Below are 18,940 nucleotides of genomic sequence, written 5' to 3'. Positions count from 1 at the left end.
GGTTATCAGGTAAGTTTGATTGTGAAAACAGGCAGGGAGCTATCCAGCGCTTCAGATAGAATAATGGCTAGAGCTACAACCAGACACAGAAGCAACCCTGGCCTTGGATCCTGATCCTGACAGCCAGGTTAAACCCCCAGGAGCTACAGCAAAAAAAAAGTGAAACTACTGGAGTGGGCATCACCGTTTCCTGACCTCAATAATATTGGAACACCTTTTGGGAGATATCACACATGCAGTTCCTATTGGACAACCAAGAATAAGCAGCTTTACCACCTGGAAAATCAAGGGACTCATTCATAACTATTACAAAAGACTGCATGGTATCATTTATGCTAAAGGAGACAGCACCCAGTATTAAGAACCAGGAGTAAAGAAACTTAAAAAGGAACCCTTGCATTATTTTTTTCTGTTTTGTGTAATAAGTGTACTATTTTGTGATACCTTTATAGTTTAGTCTGCATCTCATTAAAAGTAAATCACAACTATGGATAATACAGATTAGGGTAAGTAGTTCCTTTACTTGATTCATTATTTTTTTTACTCTCATGTTGTTCATGGTGAATTTCATCTGGGAAAATCTTTATAATGTAGTAATTTATCAATATACTTTAGCATGCCAGCAGGGAACCATTTTGTTGTAGCATGTAATCCACTTTCTGGAAGACTATAATTGAGTTTGGAATCTGAATGATGCTTTGTACCTGTCTTTTAAACTCTTTTCCTCTGGTTCCCCCTTATATGAGTGAAAATAGTCACATGGGTATAGTCAGTAGGTCAATCCTTACAAATTTATATCCTAGAAATAATTCACAGTGGAACAAAATTCAAACCTTAATCAGTGCAGGTCACAAGGAGGTAATGAGATTGCATTCCTCTTGGGAAAACATATATCTTTTTATGTACAGAATTTCATGCAAGATATTTTTCAGTTTCTGTATAAGATTTTGTCTGTTCAGCCAGAACAAATATCCAGAGAAAAGTCTGTGTGTATCAACTCAAAACATGTATTTTAGAAAAGGAACAATGTGGTTTATTCCTAATGTAAAAAATCTGATACCCCTGGAATGATTTGATGAATTAATTCGCAATAATTGGATTCCTTGTTTAGTATTGTAATATTTAGGATTATTGTTCATCAGCATTACTGTATAGGCATTGAAGTAGAAAAAGGTGGTATAGGGAGTGGTTTGGTGACATGATAGGAGACGTTACCTGTTTTTTATGGTATTGTATTATTTCTTGTTCCAGCATATGTGTTCCAGACATGTTGTGGTATGTTCTGTGAATCTAGCTAGATTTGTACTTAGTGTGCCCAGCCTTTGGTCTGAACACTGAACACTACATGTAGAGGACAGATTTCTTACAGAATTATTATCAGTGAGGCTCTTTGGTGAAACCAAGCCTAGGTATACATCTAGATGGCCATAATAACTTTGGTGTTACATATTGCCTATATATTCCAAATATCCAGTTTTGTCTGGAAAAGTGTATATATATATATATATATATATATATATATATATATATATATATTTATATTGGGATATTTATCATAAAGCCAGGAATTAATTACCTGTGATAAAGAAACCTAGGGGGACTGTTATTAAAATTGGAGAACAGAGAAATGTCCTTGAGTGATTAGGCTTCTAAAATTGGAAATCGAAAAAGCTCTATTCACCTAAACGAAGTAACTGTTCTCCACATTCTGAAGTGGTAATTAGCTGCAAAATTGGTAAAGAGACTTTAAAGAAACACCACTGAGCCCTGTCATGGCCTATAGCAATTTCTAAAGTAGCAGTCAGTTTGATCACTATATATATTTTTAGTAAATAGGATAGTAAATGGTATTGTGTTTAAAAAATGTAATTTTTCTGGTAAATAGCCTGTTTGCACTTTTATATACAGACACCTAGGTCTTTACCTGTTTTTCTCAAAACTTGCACTGAAGCTTGTTTTACTGAGAAACAATATAAATGCCCTGAAAGAGCAGCCTTCAAGTCTAAGCAGGCTCCATATGGTCTCAAACTAGTTAGGAGGCTGAATATTTGTTATATACTAGACACGGATGTCCTGCAAGAGAAATGCTTGTTCTTTGTAATTGATGCAACAGTGATGTATAAACATGAGCAGAAAGCCATTAAGCACATTTTGCATGTGACCTATCTTTATGCAAACTATGTGTAGTGCCCATTTATTGATAGGCCCCTTTGAAGTGGAACTAATGTCCATCTTTAAGCAAATGGCCATCAGGCAGGCTTTTAATGCAGAAAGGGACAAGCAAAGTCTATTTTGTAATAATTGTTCTTACCTGCCTGTTTGCCACCCAGCTGTCACATTTTCCTGACCTGTGCATGCCGTTTGTTGCCAGGTATATCCGGCGATCCCCCTTCCCTTGTGTGTGCTAAGAATTAATGCATTATGTCACCCCAGCCTGGCCAATTAAAATGCTAAAGATGGCGGCACTCTGCTTCTGAATGGGAACAGGTAAGTATATCAGATCTATAACTCTCTGGATTGTTTTGAGCTATGGTTCTCCCCTGGGGTTGATTGGTTGGTTGTCCTTGTTACAGGGAGTCTCTAATTATACTGAGATAAGAGCCAATTGTTTGTATTTGTCCACTTGGCTATGTATGGGTTTGGTGCCCAATCAGGTAAATAAAATTATCTGAGGAAAAGAGAGTGATTGGGGTTCCTTCAGCAGAGTTTTGGCTATAAGGGCTGGGAGGCCCTGGGACCCCTTGCATAACCTGGCTGGAGTCTGGATCTTGGATTGCTGGGAAAGAAAGGGAGAAGATTCAAGCAGTCTGGGACACTTTACATGCTAAGGAGAAGCTATTGGAGGATGCTAAAGGACAAGAGCCTGCATGTGCTTAATATTGTGACTGGCACAACAGGAATAACAGGAATAACCCACTTCAGTGGATAGAGTTTTTCGCAAATGTCAGACTATTATTATTATCATCCAGTATTTATATAGCACTAACATATTACACAGCGCTTTGAAAAGTCCATAGTCATGTCACTAACTGTCCCTCAAAGGGGCTCACAATCTAATGTCCCTACCATGGGCATATGTCATTACACAGTCTAAGATCAATTTGGGGGGAAACCAATTAATCTAACATGTCTTTGTTATGTGTGAAGAAACCAGAGTACCCTAGGGAAACCCACACAAACACAGGGAGAACCTGCAAACTTTATGCAGATAGTGTCCTGGCCGAAATTCAAACCTATGACCTAGCGCTGCAAGGGCTAGAGTGCTAACCTCTGAGCCACTGTGCTGCCCACAACTACAGGTGTTGACTAATGTTCATAGTACTCACTGGAAACCACGATGACACTGCTCTTTGTGAAAAGGTAAAAGTAATACCCCTATAAGTGCCAATATAACTTGTTGAGATAGCCTAGACTTCTAGTCTTACCATGTGCTTCCCAGCTCTTCCTCCTCCTTTTGATCCACAGCCCTGGCTTTTTGCCTATGGGTGGCTCAATAGTGTGCGGTCATTGATGGGGGCGTGATAAAAAGGTGTCCTATTAGATAATCCTATGCCTGCTGCTCCTTGCCTACCTTCCACTGTGAAATATTCCCACTCCTCATGCACCAGCAGCATGGGAGCTGTGTCTGTGTCCATGCTGCTGTAATTATCCCCAGTGTATAAACCTTCATATATCCCACACCGATTGTTGTACAAACGTGAAATTTTCAGGGGAACCTGAGAGCTGATACTAAACTTAACATAAGAAGTTGCCAGATACAGGGTCTTAAACATAAAATCCTAATAAGAATCAGGGATCTTTTCTCATTAAAGTGTATCTAACGTAAAAATTAAAAAAATGACACCTTTATTTGCACAGATCTGTGGTGTTTGCCGCTGTATGTGTCAAAAAAAAAAGAAAGAACCCTGCACATGTTGTCATCTTTCTTTTTTCAATGACAGAAAAGTCCCTCCTCCGCATGCCTGTTCTCGAAGCCCAAGCCTCCTGGGATTTGTTACGTGCAAATCCCAGAAGAATCTGCCCTTCCAATTCAGACTTTATCGCTGCAGCAGTAATGACAGTATAGGAAGGGCTTTGACTTTTTTGTTTTTTTTATAAAAAAATGGCATTTAATGAAAAAGAATACAAAAACGAAGGCTTATCTACTCTTCTATATAAAGTAAAAATTGTGCTGATTGGCTATTTTAAGGGACCAGGGTCCCCAAATTGAGTTTGCATGTTAGGGACCCCTGGGGGCCACTTCCATGTACTGCCAATCGTCTTTAAGCTATGGTGCCTCAAATATATTCTTGCTTGCTCACTAAACTTTAAGGCTGCATTCAGACTGGCGGTGATTTTTTTTAAGTAAATTTTGAGTAAAACACCAATATTGTTAATATCTTCTAATAAAATAATTTTAAAAATCTATATATAGTATAGTTCACCCAAGGGAATCACTATCAAATCACTTCTTGAAAAAGTGGGCTCTGACCCAAAAAGGTTGTGAACCTATGGTTTAGACCACATTGGCCCTTCAGTATACAGTATGTGTTTCTAACTTGGACCTGAACAATATCCCTTTGCTATACACATTGTGAGATCATTGTAGAAAGATGCTGTTAAGTGATTGCCATTTCAGTTTGTTGATAAGGCAACTGATATGGGTGGGGTACAATGGACATGTTGGTACATATGTTGGTTGGGTTGAATTACAGCTAGCAGGCCATCTGTTGTGGATATCTCTAGGTGAGGTCATGAGCTATAGAGGGGTTATATTACCTGTTACATAGTATTACCTTTTTTCACTGTTATATAAAGTGAGTCATCACATACATCTGAATTCAACAGGTTAAAACATAGCATTTCCTTTCTGAAAGAGCATCAAATGCTTTAACAAGTATCACAAGCAGGAGGCCACTGAGTAGCGGTTCCTCTATGTGAAAGTCATTTACTTTTTCACCTATTGCCTGCAGGCATTCCATCATTTGTAAGGTTCATAATATATAGTCTTACACATGCTGACCTTTCTTCAGCTGAGACTATATGCCTTGGTATAGCTTTCTTATAGAGTACAATTTATAGCTAAGATTTGCTTTCTGGTGTAGTTTTTCCCACATTTCTTTTGCAGTTTCACACTTGCACATGTACAATTTGATCATCATTTTCAACTTCGGGAAATAGTTTGATTTTTCTCTGTCTACTCCTCTGTGGGTTGTTTTGGTCTGACCTTCCATGTACTACTTTATGTACCTTCATACTCTTCCATGTACTCTCTTATAAGCAGCTTCTTTATTTTAACCCTTCAGGACTGGTAGTTCTGGATTGTCAGGTAACCTGTTGGAAAGCTGCAGCAGATATGACTCTTACCAGTCATGATGCTGCCGACCACAGAGCTGAACCCTTATTGATTTGTTAGAAAACAAAGGGAAGAGTATGAAAGCTAATATTGTTATAACCATCTAGTTCCACTAGGAAGAACAAAATACAAGATGTGCACACCACCGCCTAGTGCCAGAACTTCTGTTCACTGTATTAAAGAATGTTTGTTGCACCCTATTTGTGTCTGTATAAGTAGATAGGTAACAGTTATTTTCTTTATTAAATTGCCTGCTGGTCCATAGCTGCAGACTGTTGGTACACAACAATGATACAAGTAAAAAACACACACTGTTACTAATTTCTATTCTGTACACAGCTTTTAAACATTAATGATCATTAAAAGAGCTCTTCTCTATAAGTTATATGTTTAAATCAATTTTTTATTTTGATAATAAGTAAGAAATACAACCCCAATCATGATTAGACCTCTGTTTCTCGTTTCTGTGTCCTTTTTAGGACAAAGGTTCTCAAATAACAGTGAATAAAAAGCCAGCAATAAAACTTCAAATAGGTTCTGATCTTTTTGTGTTTTACTATAAACTGTGTTTTAATTGAGGTTTGTGTCTGTTGGAAAGATTTCCCTTCACCTGCCCTAGAGACAGAGGGGATCTCCTTAGCTAAGATTACGACAGCAATAAAAAGCTGAACAGAAACTCGAATCATTTTTCACTCAACTAAAATAAAAAGTGTTTGCTATGAATGGCCTTTTAGCACTTTTGTAATATGTGATGCATATATCTTTACGGGGGCAAGCCAAGCTTTCATTGTATAAATGAAAACAATTATTATTAATTAATAGGTATAATAGGTATAGTTAGAAAACACTAGTGCTGCTGTGGAAACAAAGTTCAGTGCCATATAGGGCAAAGAAACAATTACCCCCTGCCCAGCAGCACATTTTCACCTTTTCACTTCTGCCTGTTTAGCCCCTGGGATTGAAGAAGATACATGATGCATGTGGGGCAGCATACGAGTCTGTGAGACCCTCCTGGTGCTTGGTGTCTGGACCAGAGCTGCCACATGGAGGGGAAGAGAGTAATGTGTTATACTTCAAGGAGATTCATAATTTTACAGACATCAAAAATGCATTTAACTACTCCAATCATAAAATAATATTTAAGTTTTATTTACAAATATTTACAGAATTTACAAAGAATATATATAATGCAAATAGACTTTGCCTTTTTAAATTGTCAAAAATAAACTGTAATTGTCATCATACATGAAACATCATTCAATGATCCCCAGGTCTCTGGTAAGTTACATTTAGTCCTTCTTGATATAATTTCTCAAACCCACATTGAGCTTTCTTTCCAAAAGCCTGGTAATATTTGATGCATTTTTCAGGCATCCACGCTGCTTTCTCAAGAAAAGTGGGAGCAGAAACATTTATACGCAAAAAACAAAAGCCAAACACACCAAAAATTGTTACATGAAAAATACAGGTTTTTGTCTGATGTCTCTCAACATCACCTCCTAAGGGATACTGCTCAAAATCAAATGTTGGAATGGTCACATTCTAGGGCAATTTCTCATTATAGGAAATTCCCCCTTGTATGCCATCCAGTCTAGGTGGTGCTTAGCATTCCACATGTAGAGCCTACTTAGACCTATGGGTGTGTTTGGCTTTTTCTTTTTAACTATAAATTATATTTTTCTACTCCTCTGCCTCATTATCACTAAGACCCTGTAACAGGGTTTATTAAACCCGGTTACAGGGTCTTGGTACCAATGAAGCCAAAGTTATTGGTGTGTTTTTGAGGAAAGATTTACTTGATCTGGGAACGGGGCATTGTAATAGAAAAGATTACCAGCAGGTGTTTGAGGTAAGCTAAAAGTTATTAACTATGGATGAGCGAGCAAGATTTTTAAACTTGATCTCGCAGCGAATTCGGCCGTTCTCGCTTACCGAAATTGTAACTAAGTAACCTCTAGTGACGCGGCATTGCACACAGGAGGATTCCCAGGGCTACATGAATGAATTTCGGTTCACCGAAATTTCGCTGACCCATCAGAAGTTTGAGTAAATTTTCACGAGAATGCCAGAGGCACTCCCTGTCATTATTAACCTACTATCCCTAATATTACCCTACATATTTACTGTGTACCTTGTGGGTGCCCCTGATGCACTACCTTCTTGTCTGTGACTCCTGAGGAAATTGTTGGAGTCCGATGGGATGTCTTGGTGGAACAACAAAGTCTTGAGGAAGCAGACTTGATCCGGGAAGAGCGTTGATCATCTGTGCATCTCTCTCTCTCCCTCTATCTCTATATATATATATATATATATCTCATGTTAAAATAACATTGTTTTTATTTGTATATTTTATGGTATATACTGATATACTGATCTTAACCAATCAAACTTGCAATTGCTAGTATGTTATATTTTGTATATTACCAACTGCGGGTTTTCGTTAATTAAGTTATAGTAGTTAAAATGCAATTAGTGCTATTCATCTTTCCCTCGATCCTGACCCTGGTAATGTAAAACATGCCCACAAGCATGATACTTCACTGTAAGAATGTTATCGGGATGATGGAAAGTGTTGGGTTTGTGACCATGATAACAAAACATTCAGTTTGAGTCTCATCTGACCAAAAGATCATCTTCATGTGTTTGGGGAGTCTGCCACATGCAGTTGGGCAAACTCCAAAGGTAGATCTGCACTGCAGATCTTTGTAACTCCTTCAGTGTTATCCCTAGTGTCTTTATTGCTTCTTGGATTATTGTCCTTCTTTCCCAGAGTGTGAGTAGGACAGACTTTACATGCATGCTTGTCAAAGATCAGTGACTTGTCATTGTTGTTAGGACGTGGGATGATGGATCTGATTCGTAAACAAATCAGAAATGGCAGGCCTAGAGTTTCACTTTAATTTATGATTTAGGATATGTATATATAGTAAAATGCTTTTTTGTTGAGTTAATATATTAATACTGTAAAAATATGACTTTTTGATCAAAAGAGCAAAAAAATAGGATGGTAAATTGATCGCAAACCAATAAAAATATTGTATATTTGCCTGTTTTTCAGGAATTATGAAGAAATACACATTCTTCCAAGACCTTCTGCTGTCCTTATATCTTCTGGTACCTTCCTTCTCATTTGGTAAGTAGAAAATGTTTATTCCAGATGGCAAACCAATCTTCCGTAGATAAGGTCCGACCCAAAACCTCCTCCCATTTAAGCATATAGCTAAACTTAATGAGGTTCTCCTGTGTGGAAGTGTGTAGGAGTTTATAAATAGTAGAGACCGTGCCTTTGGTATGGGGGCCTTCCATGCATAGTCTTTCGAATGCAGTAAGAGCCTGAAAGGTGGCTGTGGGTTGGAGCGACAAAAGTGACAATAGTGTCTTATTTGGAGATAAGCATAAAAGGAGGTGCGTTGTAGTTCTACTCTATCATTTAGTTCAGCAAAGGAGAGCAACCTCCGCTCAATTTGGGTGTAAGATATGTCTGATTTGATATAAGCCTCTGTCCCTCCATGGGCCAGACATGGATCCAGACAGGCTATCAGGGATTTGCGGATTAAAAATTATAGAGGTTAACCTTGAGGCTGGGGATGTTAGACCATATTTGTCCTTGCAGGCCCTCCACAAATTCCTTGTGAATAACATGGGCGCTGTTAAATCAGACTCCGCAAGAAGTAAGGAGGAGCTCCACAACATAACATTGGGATGTATAGGGGCTATCCACTCCTCCTCCAGTTCCACACTGACACTGGGAGGGTAAGGGGATGTCCATTGCTGAAGATGTCGCAAATGGGCCGCCAGATAGTATTTAGAAATATCTGATGCTCCCATACCTCCCCCCTCTCTGGGAGTACAAACAATATGCTTAGCCACCCTATGCCTTCTATAAGCCCAGATAAAGCGCATAAAGTCTGCTTGAACTCTTTTCAATACCTGAGAGGGCACCCTAACTGGTAGTGTCTCAAACAAATACAACAGTTTGGGCAGGAGCATCATCTTAATTGAGGCAATCCTACCCAGCAACGACAAGGGGTGACCCCTCCATTTACTCAAAAAGTTGTTTATCTCTCTAAATAACGGGGGAAAATTGTGAGAGTACAATTGGGAATATGTGGAGGTGATTTGAGTCCCCAGATATCGGAGGGAGCATTCCTGCCAAGCAAAGGAAAAGGATTCCCATAGGGCCTGCAGCTCTAATGGGGGGATATGAAGAGGTAATGCCTCCGTTTTAGAAAAATTACGACGAGGGATCCCTAATATATGCCCGTATGGAGGGCTGGGAGGACTGCTGGAGCGCTGCTGGGGTAGGGGGGAGTCTCCCCACTCTTGCCTTCCGCTGCTTGCCCCTGGATGGGTGAGTATGTGCCTGGGATTCAGTGGATTGCGATCGGCGTCCAGAGAGCACACAGATTACACGGCCATCTTGCTAGCCAGCTAGGTGAATAAACTCTTTTTACACTCCCTTGTACCTGTCCCTATGTGCGCACCACCATCTTTTTCCTTCTTCTCTTCGTGTTTTTAACTTCTGCCATTTTGACCAGAATGAGGTAACTTCCATAAGGCATGCAGCAGTTCATTTGGTTCCAGCGGTCGCAGGGGAAGCTGGAATGCACTAGGTATCCCAACTTCTGGGGACACAGAGGAAGCTATGTATGTGCCACTCACAATTTTAGCAGAAAAAAAGAGCTATCAGATGAGTACATTTTATTGCAGAAGGGACATCACCTGTCACTTACTGCAGTAAAGCCCTGCCTGGTAGCACTTTTTTTTACAGTGGAACTTTTTGTTTAAATAAACCAAATTATAATTTCTTTGCTGTGCAAATTAGTCATTTTCAGGATCACTTGAAGCAATCAACTCTATAATCAAATCCCTTGTTTGTCATTATTTGTAAGGCTAGCACTAGCTGTCAAAATGAGTCTTGCTATCCCTTACATAGGATGGAAAATGCAATCCCATGTATGTATCACAAATAATATCCCAAACTTAAAGATGGCCTAAAGATCCAGTGAATGCTCAAATCTCCTAAATGATCAAGTCAGCTTTAATAGACAGAAAAAAATTTGGACATCTTAAAGAGAATAGTAATTTTGGATATTCAGGATAAGCTGACTAGTTTAGTTGAACGAACATCGCTGCTACTCAATTTACCTGTCATACTTCTTCTCTACTGGAGCCAGGAGTCCAAACTCTGCTTAAACTTCATATTGAATATTGATAGAGCTTACAAAGGATTCATGGCTACTTTCTTAGTGTAATAGTGTTTGTGACTTGTAATTGGCCACTAAAGCCATAGCACTGTATCCTGGTAGGCAGGAGAGGTGCTCACATGCTTCCCCATGTTTGGAAGCACTGGATTTTGTCCATGGGCTCCAACTAAGAAGTAGAATGGTAAAGGTATTAGTGAGTGGAAATTCAATCTTTAAAGAGAACATAACACTGCCAATTTATAGCAATATACTCAAAATTGCAATTGAAAAAATTAATATACTATTGACATAATGTCAGGATTTAAATACCCATGAAGGAGTCTAAATCTTTTTAATTTAGGAACATTTTGCATTTGTAGTTCTTGCTGCTAATAATTGTTCTTGTCATATAACAAGCTACAGTAATGGTATAGAGTTACTCCACACCTTCCTCTCTGTGTCTCAGTCGTCTTCAGTGCATTAGTGGACCATAAAAGGTACTGTACAATAATGTTGTAATTCTTATGATCCAGTGTGGCCACAGTGACCTCAGCAGTACTGCATCAGACATCTTAATACTGGTTCTCACATGACATTGCTTAGAGAAAAAAAATGTTACGTCATATCTGCACCTTTCTACCGATATCCTCACCAAGTTTCAGGAAACTTGTAACTGCTTGTTATCTGCAGTTATATTTTCATTCTTAATTTTTACATTCCTATAAGTCTCTGTGGCAAATAACAAATTTGATTTTAACAAAACTTTTTACTGTTTAGAATTACCGAAGGTCCTAAACAGGTCATCCATATGTATGTCATATTTATAACATCTTTTCCTCAATGCCTTCTTTGGATGAGTGTTACATTGGAGTCCTATAACTTAGTGTCATTTAAGGAAACTGATAATTATCAAATTACTACCTTGCCCTTATCTGCTGTTAATTTGCTAATTGAATAAAGAATTTTATAACATTAGTAGCAATAAATGTGTTTGGGTTAGAACTGTAAAAGCAGGTAGCCCATGCTAGCACAATAAGACACCTTAAAAATTATCTGGTTGGTATTTTTTTCTTTTTTGTAAAACTTAAGAAATCAGTTCTAAATAATGCACCAAAGTCCCTTTTGCATTGATTAGACAGTAGGAGACTTATTTATCAAGCAGTGAATCTGACATTAAGCAAATTTCCCCAGCGGAGAATCAGTTACTGCTATTTAAAACACATGAACCCTAGAGAATGTTGTTGAATGTCATATTCACTGCTTTTTAAGTAGACCCCTAAATGTTTGCATATATGAATACAGTAATGAAAACCCTCATTATCCTCGCACCAAGTTAAAGTGGATTTATCATTAACTTTTAAGGCTATCTGTATATAGTCCTGTCATGTTGCAATATAATTATCAACAGTATCATTTTCTAAATAAAATCAAGTAAATTACACAGGTCAACAAAAAATTAGTTTTGATAATCGTCAGAAACCACAGCAAACTTTTCTAAATCAGTTTTTTGAGCAGATTTCAGATCTGTTTTCAGTTTTTCCCTACAGTTCCGTACATTTCCAGAGTAATGAGTACTAATATAGTTAACATTGTATGTGCATGTATTTTGTACAAAAATGTAAACACCATTGAAATAATTGTAATACATCTTCAGTGTGAAGTAAAAAAAGGCACACTGTGCTATAAATCTACTAAACAGTCAGGTACTTCTTCAGGTTTCTTCAGAAATGCTTAGGGTAGGATTTTTCTGTGTACTCTTTGTCTGGATTGCCGCGGTACAGCATCCAGGAGTAGTCAGCCATCATACTTTCATACATTTCATTTTATGGGGATTAACCAGAGGCAGAAACCTGACACTGCTTGTTCCGGGCTTATAGGTATCTCTTGGTAGCCAGTCACGCTTGACATAATGGTCTCCCGTAGATCGGCTATCCCACAGGCATAGGAAACAGCAATAATTTGTGAATCCTCCTTGCATTCTCATCAGCAAGAAAATGATCTTTAGATCCCCACAGATGTTCCACTGGTGTGTTTTATACTGGATTGCCTCAAATAATAACTTCATTTGTCATAGGACTTCTTTAGGTTAACAAAATGGGCAATCGGTAATCTTGGTTTGGAATTACTGTTATGCAGTAAGACTGCTTTCAAGTTTCGTTTAGAGGAATCAATGAAGATACGCCATTCAGATTGAACATGCTCTTGTGACAAACTATTAAAGAGTGGATTTGACAGTAGCACGGTGAGCCATTACTAGTGAAGATTGTTGTCAAGTTATGGTTTTGTTTTCTGTATTGAGTTACAATTACACCCTTTGCGAGCAAAACCTTGTGTAAAGGTCTCGGGTTCTGAAACTTCATCGGCCAAAATTTTGTGCTTAGTTTTACCTAACGATCCACTTTTGTTGATGCGGCAAAGATAGCAGTCGATTAGATGGTCTCGCAGTTCTCTTCACACCATCGGGATTGCAAATGGCATTGCTGCTTTGCGCTGATTTAACCAGTCGCATTTTTCATTTGAATGAAGGTAGAATAAAATGTTTTACTAAGGTAGTAATTACTAGTGGGAGTTTGATTAAGTACTTCAAGTTTTACATTTGCAAACAATGTATGAAGAAAGAAATGCATAACAATTCACATTTAGCAGAAATTACTCTGACCATATATACATCTTTCTTCTTCTTTCTTCATCTTTAAAGAATTATTTATTCTTTCCTACCTTACCATTCATGTGGTGTCTACAAAGGAAAAGGGAATGTGTACGTCCATCTAAAATGTCTTTTTTGATTTGTATAGTCAGAAAGGAATAAAATACCTATCAAGGTAAGTTTTGCCATCTATACCCCATGAGGGAGATTTTTATTCACCTCATGTCCTAAAGACAGAAAGAGTAAAGAGAGGAAATCTTAGCAAAGTTAACTAAATTTTCATCCAAGAGATATATCATCGCACCAGGTGTCCTCCTTAAAGAATTTTCCCTGTTGGATTTTCCATTAATCCCCTTCTTAGTACCATGGTCCTTAGGACAGAAAAAGGGGTTGAAAATGGGGGCACAGATAACAACAAAAACCTAAAATAGGGTCTAAAGCCGCGTACACACTTCAATTAGTCGTTGGAAAGGATCTTTCACGATCATTTCCAACGACTATGCACTGCACGATGCATGAACGACTGCTGTACATACAGCACTGTTCTGCTGTATGCAGAGGGGAGGGGGGGGAGCGACAGAGCGGCATCCTGCTGCGTTCTCTCTCCCTTCCCTTACATTACAATCTTTCGACCTTCATCGTCCGTGGATCAGCCAGAACGGTCGTTCAGATGACCTGATGTGATTATCGGGCGAGAACCATTAGAAGTGTGTACCTAGCTTAACTCTTCCATGTGTTATCCAAAACTAAAAAAAACTATTTGCCTTTACCTAAACTTTAACTCGCAAGAGCCAATAAATGTATTTGGAAGAAAATAAAACTTATACTTCCATTACCTGTTACAGTCTCCTATGTAATTCATTGAAATCACATATTATTTGACTTTCTGACCTAAGACTAAAAGACATTTTTTAACATATACAAAAATAGCAGACAGTTAAACACAAAGTAAGTAAATGGTATTAAATGATATTTTGCTTAGGTTGCAAATGGATATTTCAGTCTCATTTAGCCAGCTTTTAACATTATTCCCAACTACTTACCTACTTCACTACAAGTTCAAGTAATATGAGAAAATGTAGTAAGTCATTACGGAGGAGTAATGCCATAAAAGGTGTTCATGGGTCATTGAGAATATTTACTTTAAGTTCAAATTTTCTCCTGATACCTGCAAATAAAGTAATTAGTTTTTTTTTAATGCACGAGATACAATTAGGGACTTATGATCCTTCCACGAAATTCACACATTTTTTTTCAAATTACCAAATTTAACTGTTAATCTAAATGACTGTTAATCAGCCGCATGCTTAAAAAATAGCATTTATGGTAACATACCATTAACATGCATTTTGAGCTTGAGTAAATATCCAGATTAACATTAACCTCCTGGGCGTTACACTGATGTCTAGATTTCTGTACCAAAAGCGTTACACTGTTTTTCATGAAATTTTTTTTTTAAATTTTAGACCTGTAAGTTACAGAAATATGTCCGAGCAAGGGTCTAGTAGATATCATGAATATAAAAAAAAGTTTGAAACACACAATCATGTAAAAAAAAAATGTACTTTTAATAAAATCCTATCCTATTTTTTTTGCATAGAAATTTTTGTTTATATTGTGGGCTTGTAATTCTTAGGATTAACTCCCGGGTATGATAATTATATTTATTATATTATAATCATAAATTATTCATCAATAATGAAATAATAGACAACAATGTAATCTAAAAATAAAATTAAAAATGTACTTTTATTTTTATTTCATGTTGTGTGGTGTTTTTGTACTGTAAAAACCATTTAAAAGCAGATTACATTGTAATCTGCTTTTAAATTTCCCTCCCTGACACACCCCCATACATCACCCGGAAGATGACTCATCCTCTGGGGTGATTTGAGGGGGGGATTTCCCTGCTGTGCCTCACACAGACAGAGACGATGGACACTGGATGCTGGAAGCTGCTGCTGCTGGCATCTCCGGAGAGATGCACAGCACAATGCAGGATTTCTGCATTGTGCTTGACATCTCACTGCAGATGCCAGCAGCAATAGCAAATCTTTTATTTCTGCTAGAGGAGCTGCGGACACTGGGTAAGTATTTCCTTTCAGTTGTAATCCGATTGTCATACAATGTATGACAATCGGATTGCAATATAACATTTGTTTACATTTAACCACCTGGTGAGAAAAGTTCGGGGTTAACGATAATTGCAACTTTTTTTAGCACGGAAAAGTTCGGGCTTAACGGTTGGGAGGTTAAAATACCTGTTACATTTTATGGCTTTCCTGCCATTGAACTCAATAGAGTCTAATACCATCTTGACAATGACCACCCCTGTGGTTCCAAATGTACTGTGACAGGGTGTCCTATGTCCGGGGTTGGAAGATCTTGGATGGGGTGTACATAGAGCCCAGGCTATAGCGCTTTATCTGTTAAGGGATCCAGGGAACTGTGTGGTAGTCTGCCACACAGTTGGCTTTTAAAAAAAGAAAGAGTTGGCCAAAGAAGAGTTAGGAGGGCTCCTTGGCCACCGGGTCCATGTCTGAGTCTTCAAATGGAGCTATACACCTATACACCTGAACATACTATAAAAAACTACATCAGCTCCGGGTCTGAAATAAATGTTTTTTTTCTGAACAATATTAGCCTATTAAATGCTAGTGTACTCATCTGTTTAATGTGACTTCTGTTTCTGAAGCTCGATGCTTCCCCATGTCGGGGCTGTAAGATGTGACTTTGATCTTCACACAGGACTGTAGGCTCTCATTTGTGAGGCGGAAGTGATATTTAGACTTTATGAAGTTTATGCTCAAGAAAACTTGCTTGCATAAGTATGTTGAGCCACAGATGGACAGGACTCCACATGCATACTTTTTCATGTTCATATACGTGTTGGGAATGGCACTCCATGTTTCAAAAACAAGTTTGTCGGGTTTGGGGAGGTTTTCAATATCATTCCATTTGTGCTCTTTAGCGAAAGTGGCCTTCTGACGGGTGACTTCTTTGAGATCCGCTGTCAGGCTTTTGAACTTGGACACCCATAAGTCTTAATCCGCTATGTCACCCAGTTCAATTTCAGGATCGGGCTGACTTATCCCTGTGAGTGCGGATATGTTCAGCAGGGATGGGTCGATGTCCAGCATAGTTTTTTTCCTTTCTGAATTCGCTGAATCTTTCTCTAAATGCAGCTTGCATTGCCATAATTGCACAGTGTAAATAATTTAATAATTTAAAAACAATTTATGTGATTGTTCTCTTCTTTGAACTCTCTCAGGGAGGAGAAGTGAGAGAGCTTACCTCTCTGTACATCTCTGACAAACACTGTCATCTTGCGCTAAAACACCAGAACATCCTCCAGCAACTGCAGGGCCGTGCTTCCCTTTCCCTGGAGATTTTTATTCAGCATGTTTAAGTGACTTGTCATATCCACCATGAAATAATACTTTTCAAGCCAATGGAGGTCTCCTAGTTTGGGATAGCTGAGGTCTTTGCTTTCCAAGAAGGTTTTCACATGTTCCAGACAAGCCGAAAAGCATTTCAGCACGTCTCCCCTTGACAGCCACCGAACTCTGTTGTGCAGCAGGTAATCTGAATATGCGCTCTCGACTTCATCTATCAATGAACAAAACTGTCGGTGGTTTAACCCGTTTTAAATTATTTTGTTCACTATCCTAATAACGAGGTTCATCACTTCCACGCATTCAGGGGGGAATGTTTGAGCACACAGTGCTTCTTGGTGCAAGATGCAATGAAACGTCATCCACTCTTGATCCAGCGACTTTTGAAGTAAATTCACAAAGCCCTTCTGTGGTCCTCTCATACTGGGTGTACCATCAGTAGACACTGACACCAGGTGAGTGGTGTTTATTCCTTTGGTATTTAGACAACTCAAAACAGCCTCACAAGTGTCCTGTCCCCCGCTTGGCCCTTAAGCAGTATGAGTTCAATCAGTTCTTTCTGTGGCCCATCTGAGTTTGCATATCTACATAACAGTGCTGTCTGCTCAATATCGTTTACATCACTTGACTCATCACAGGCAATTGAATATGGTTGAGCTGAATTGTTGTCATCAATTTGCTTATTGGTGATGTTTATTGCCATTTCAATGGTCCTGTCCTTGACCGTCTTTGCAGAGAGAGGTATTTTTTTAAATTTTCTGAATAATTTCTTTTGTTTTTGAATTCGGAGAATAGATGCTCTGATATTTTTATGAACAAATCTTTCATGTATTCTCCGTCTGTGAATGGCTTCCCCTCCTTACGATCCCATGAGCTGCCACAAAACTAGCAACTGTAGTTGAGTTTGAAGAGTTACACCACTTCTTGAAAGTATGTTTGCTCTGCTCAACTTTCCGTAGTTCCATAGTAGTAGTAGTAGTACCCATCTTCAGTTGGGTACTTTTCAGAAAATGCTTGTTTTGAAAATGCCTTTCAACATTACGTTTTTTGATGTTTGCTAATTTCCTGCCTCATATCAAGCACACAGGTAAGCCAGAATCGTTGGCAGTGAAGGCAAAGGAATCTGTCCATGCAGAAATAAACTCTCTATTTTCTCTTGAGACTTTTTTTGGATGTATTCATGGTTAGCTTACCGCGGGGGTTGCATACTCAAGAAGCCGCCTGCAGGTAAAGGCAAAGGTTATAGACGTGGATGTGACGCATATTATAATTGACAAATTATAAAAACTTTTTAAAAATTTGTAGTTAAAGTATAACCTCGAACGCCAAAATAACTTTGCAACAAAATAAAAATAAAATAATATATAAATATAAATTAAATAATAACCGTTATTAGAACATGTTCAAAGCATTTTTTTCTTGGAATGGGACTTTATAGGTGCTTTGTCCAATAATATACTTAATGACAAGAAAATACATGTTTAAAAGAAAATGTTTTTTTTAAATATTCACTGTGATCATGATCAAATTAATCCAATTCATATGATAATATACTTATTTTTTTAAATATATGTTTATCATGATTCATTATCCCAAGATCAATGGCTCAGTGGTTAGCACTCTTGCCTTTGAAGCGCTAGGTCTCAGGTTTGAATCTTGGCCAGGACTATCTGTATGGAGTTTGCAGGTTCTCTCTGTGTCTGCGAGGTTTTCCTCCCACATTTCAAAAACATGCACTTAGGTTAATTGTCTTATTGACCTTTGACTACATTAATGACATATGACTATGGTAGGAACATTAGATTGTGAGCCCCATTTGAGGGACAGTTAGTGATGTGACTATGGACTTAGTACAGCGCTGTGTAATATGTCAGCGATATAAAAATACTGTGTAGAAATAATATTTTTTATCAGATGATTAATATATGATTAGTTACTAATCATATATTGATCATCTGCAAAATTATGCATCATTAGTTGATATAACTTACTTTACTTCTTTTTTGCTGGCTCTTCCTTACTTTAGGAGCCTTGCCTCACTCAATGAGCAGCTGCATTTGCATCTAGTCCCGTGTCCCACGTGTAAGCACCCGGGAACATGTGGGACATGGGACTCCTATGAGCGAGGGAAAGTGATAGATTGTGTGTACATATGTCCCAGATTTCTTTTCCCTGCATTGCCATGTTAAAAATCCACTTTGGGATTTAGTGTTCCCCCTGCTCAGCTGACCTTTCTCCAGACTTGTTTTGCCCTGTCTCTGTCCCAGGAAGTTAAAACAATCAAACCTAACCCCCATGCTACAAGATTTTCCTGCTTAAATACCCTTAAAAAAAGTAGCAATTCCCATGGGAGTGTTGTTACTTTTCACTGTCTTAA

The 18,940-nt window shown here is 38.2% G+C and overlaps 1 protein-coding gene across 1 annotated transcript in view; it reads left to right on the top strand.

The window, feature by feature from the left end:
• LOC140338851 (cadherin-23-like) overlaps positions 1–18,940 on the top strand; it is a 327,390-nt gene that overhangs the window by 57,251 nt on the left and 251,199 nt on the right. The window contains exon 2 of the mRNA XM_072423172.1: positions 8,394–8,468. Coding sequence (XP_072279273.1) covers positions 8,399–8,468 — 70 coding nt within the window. The 5' untranslated portion in view covers positions 8,394–8,398. The remainder of the gene's footprint in view (positions 1–8,393; positions 8,469–18,940) is intronic.

Source organism: Pyxicephalus adspersus, chromosome 10 (genome assembly GCF_032062135.1).
Source record: "Pyxicephalus adspersus chromosome 10, UCB_Pads_2.0, whole genome shotgun sequence".
Lineage (NCBI taxonomy): Eukaryota > Metazoa > Chordata > Amphibia > Anura > Pyxicephalidae > Pyxicephalus > Pyxicephalus adspersus.
Note: the sequence above shows the minus strand (reverse complement) of the source record. Positions and strands in the feature narration are given on the sequence as shown.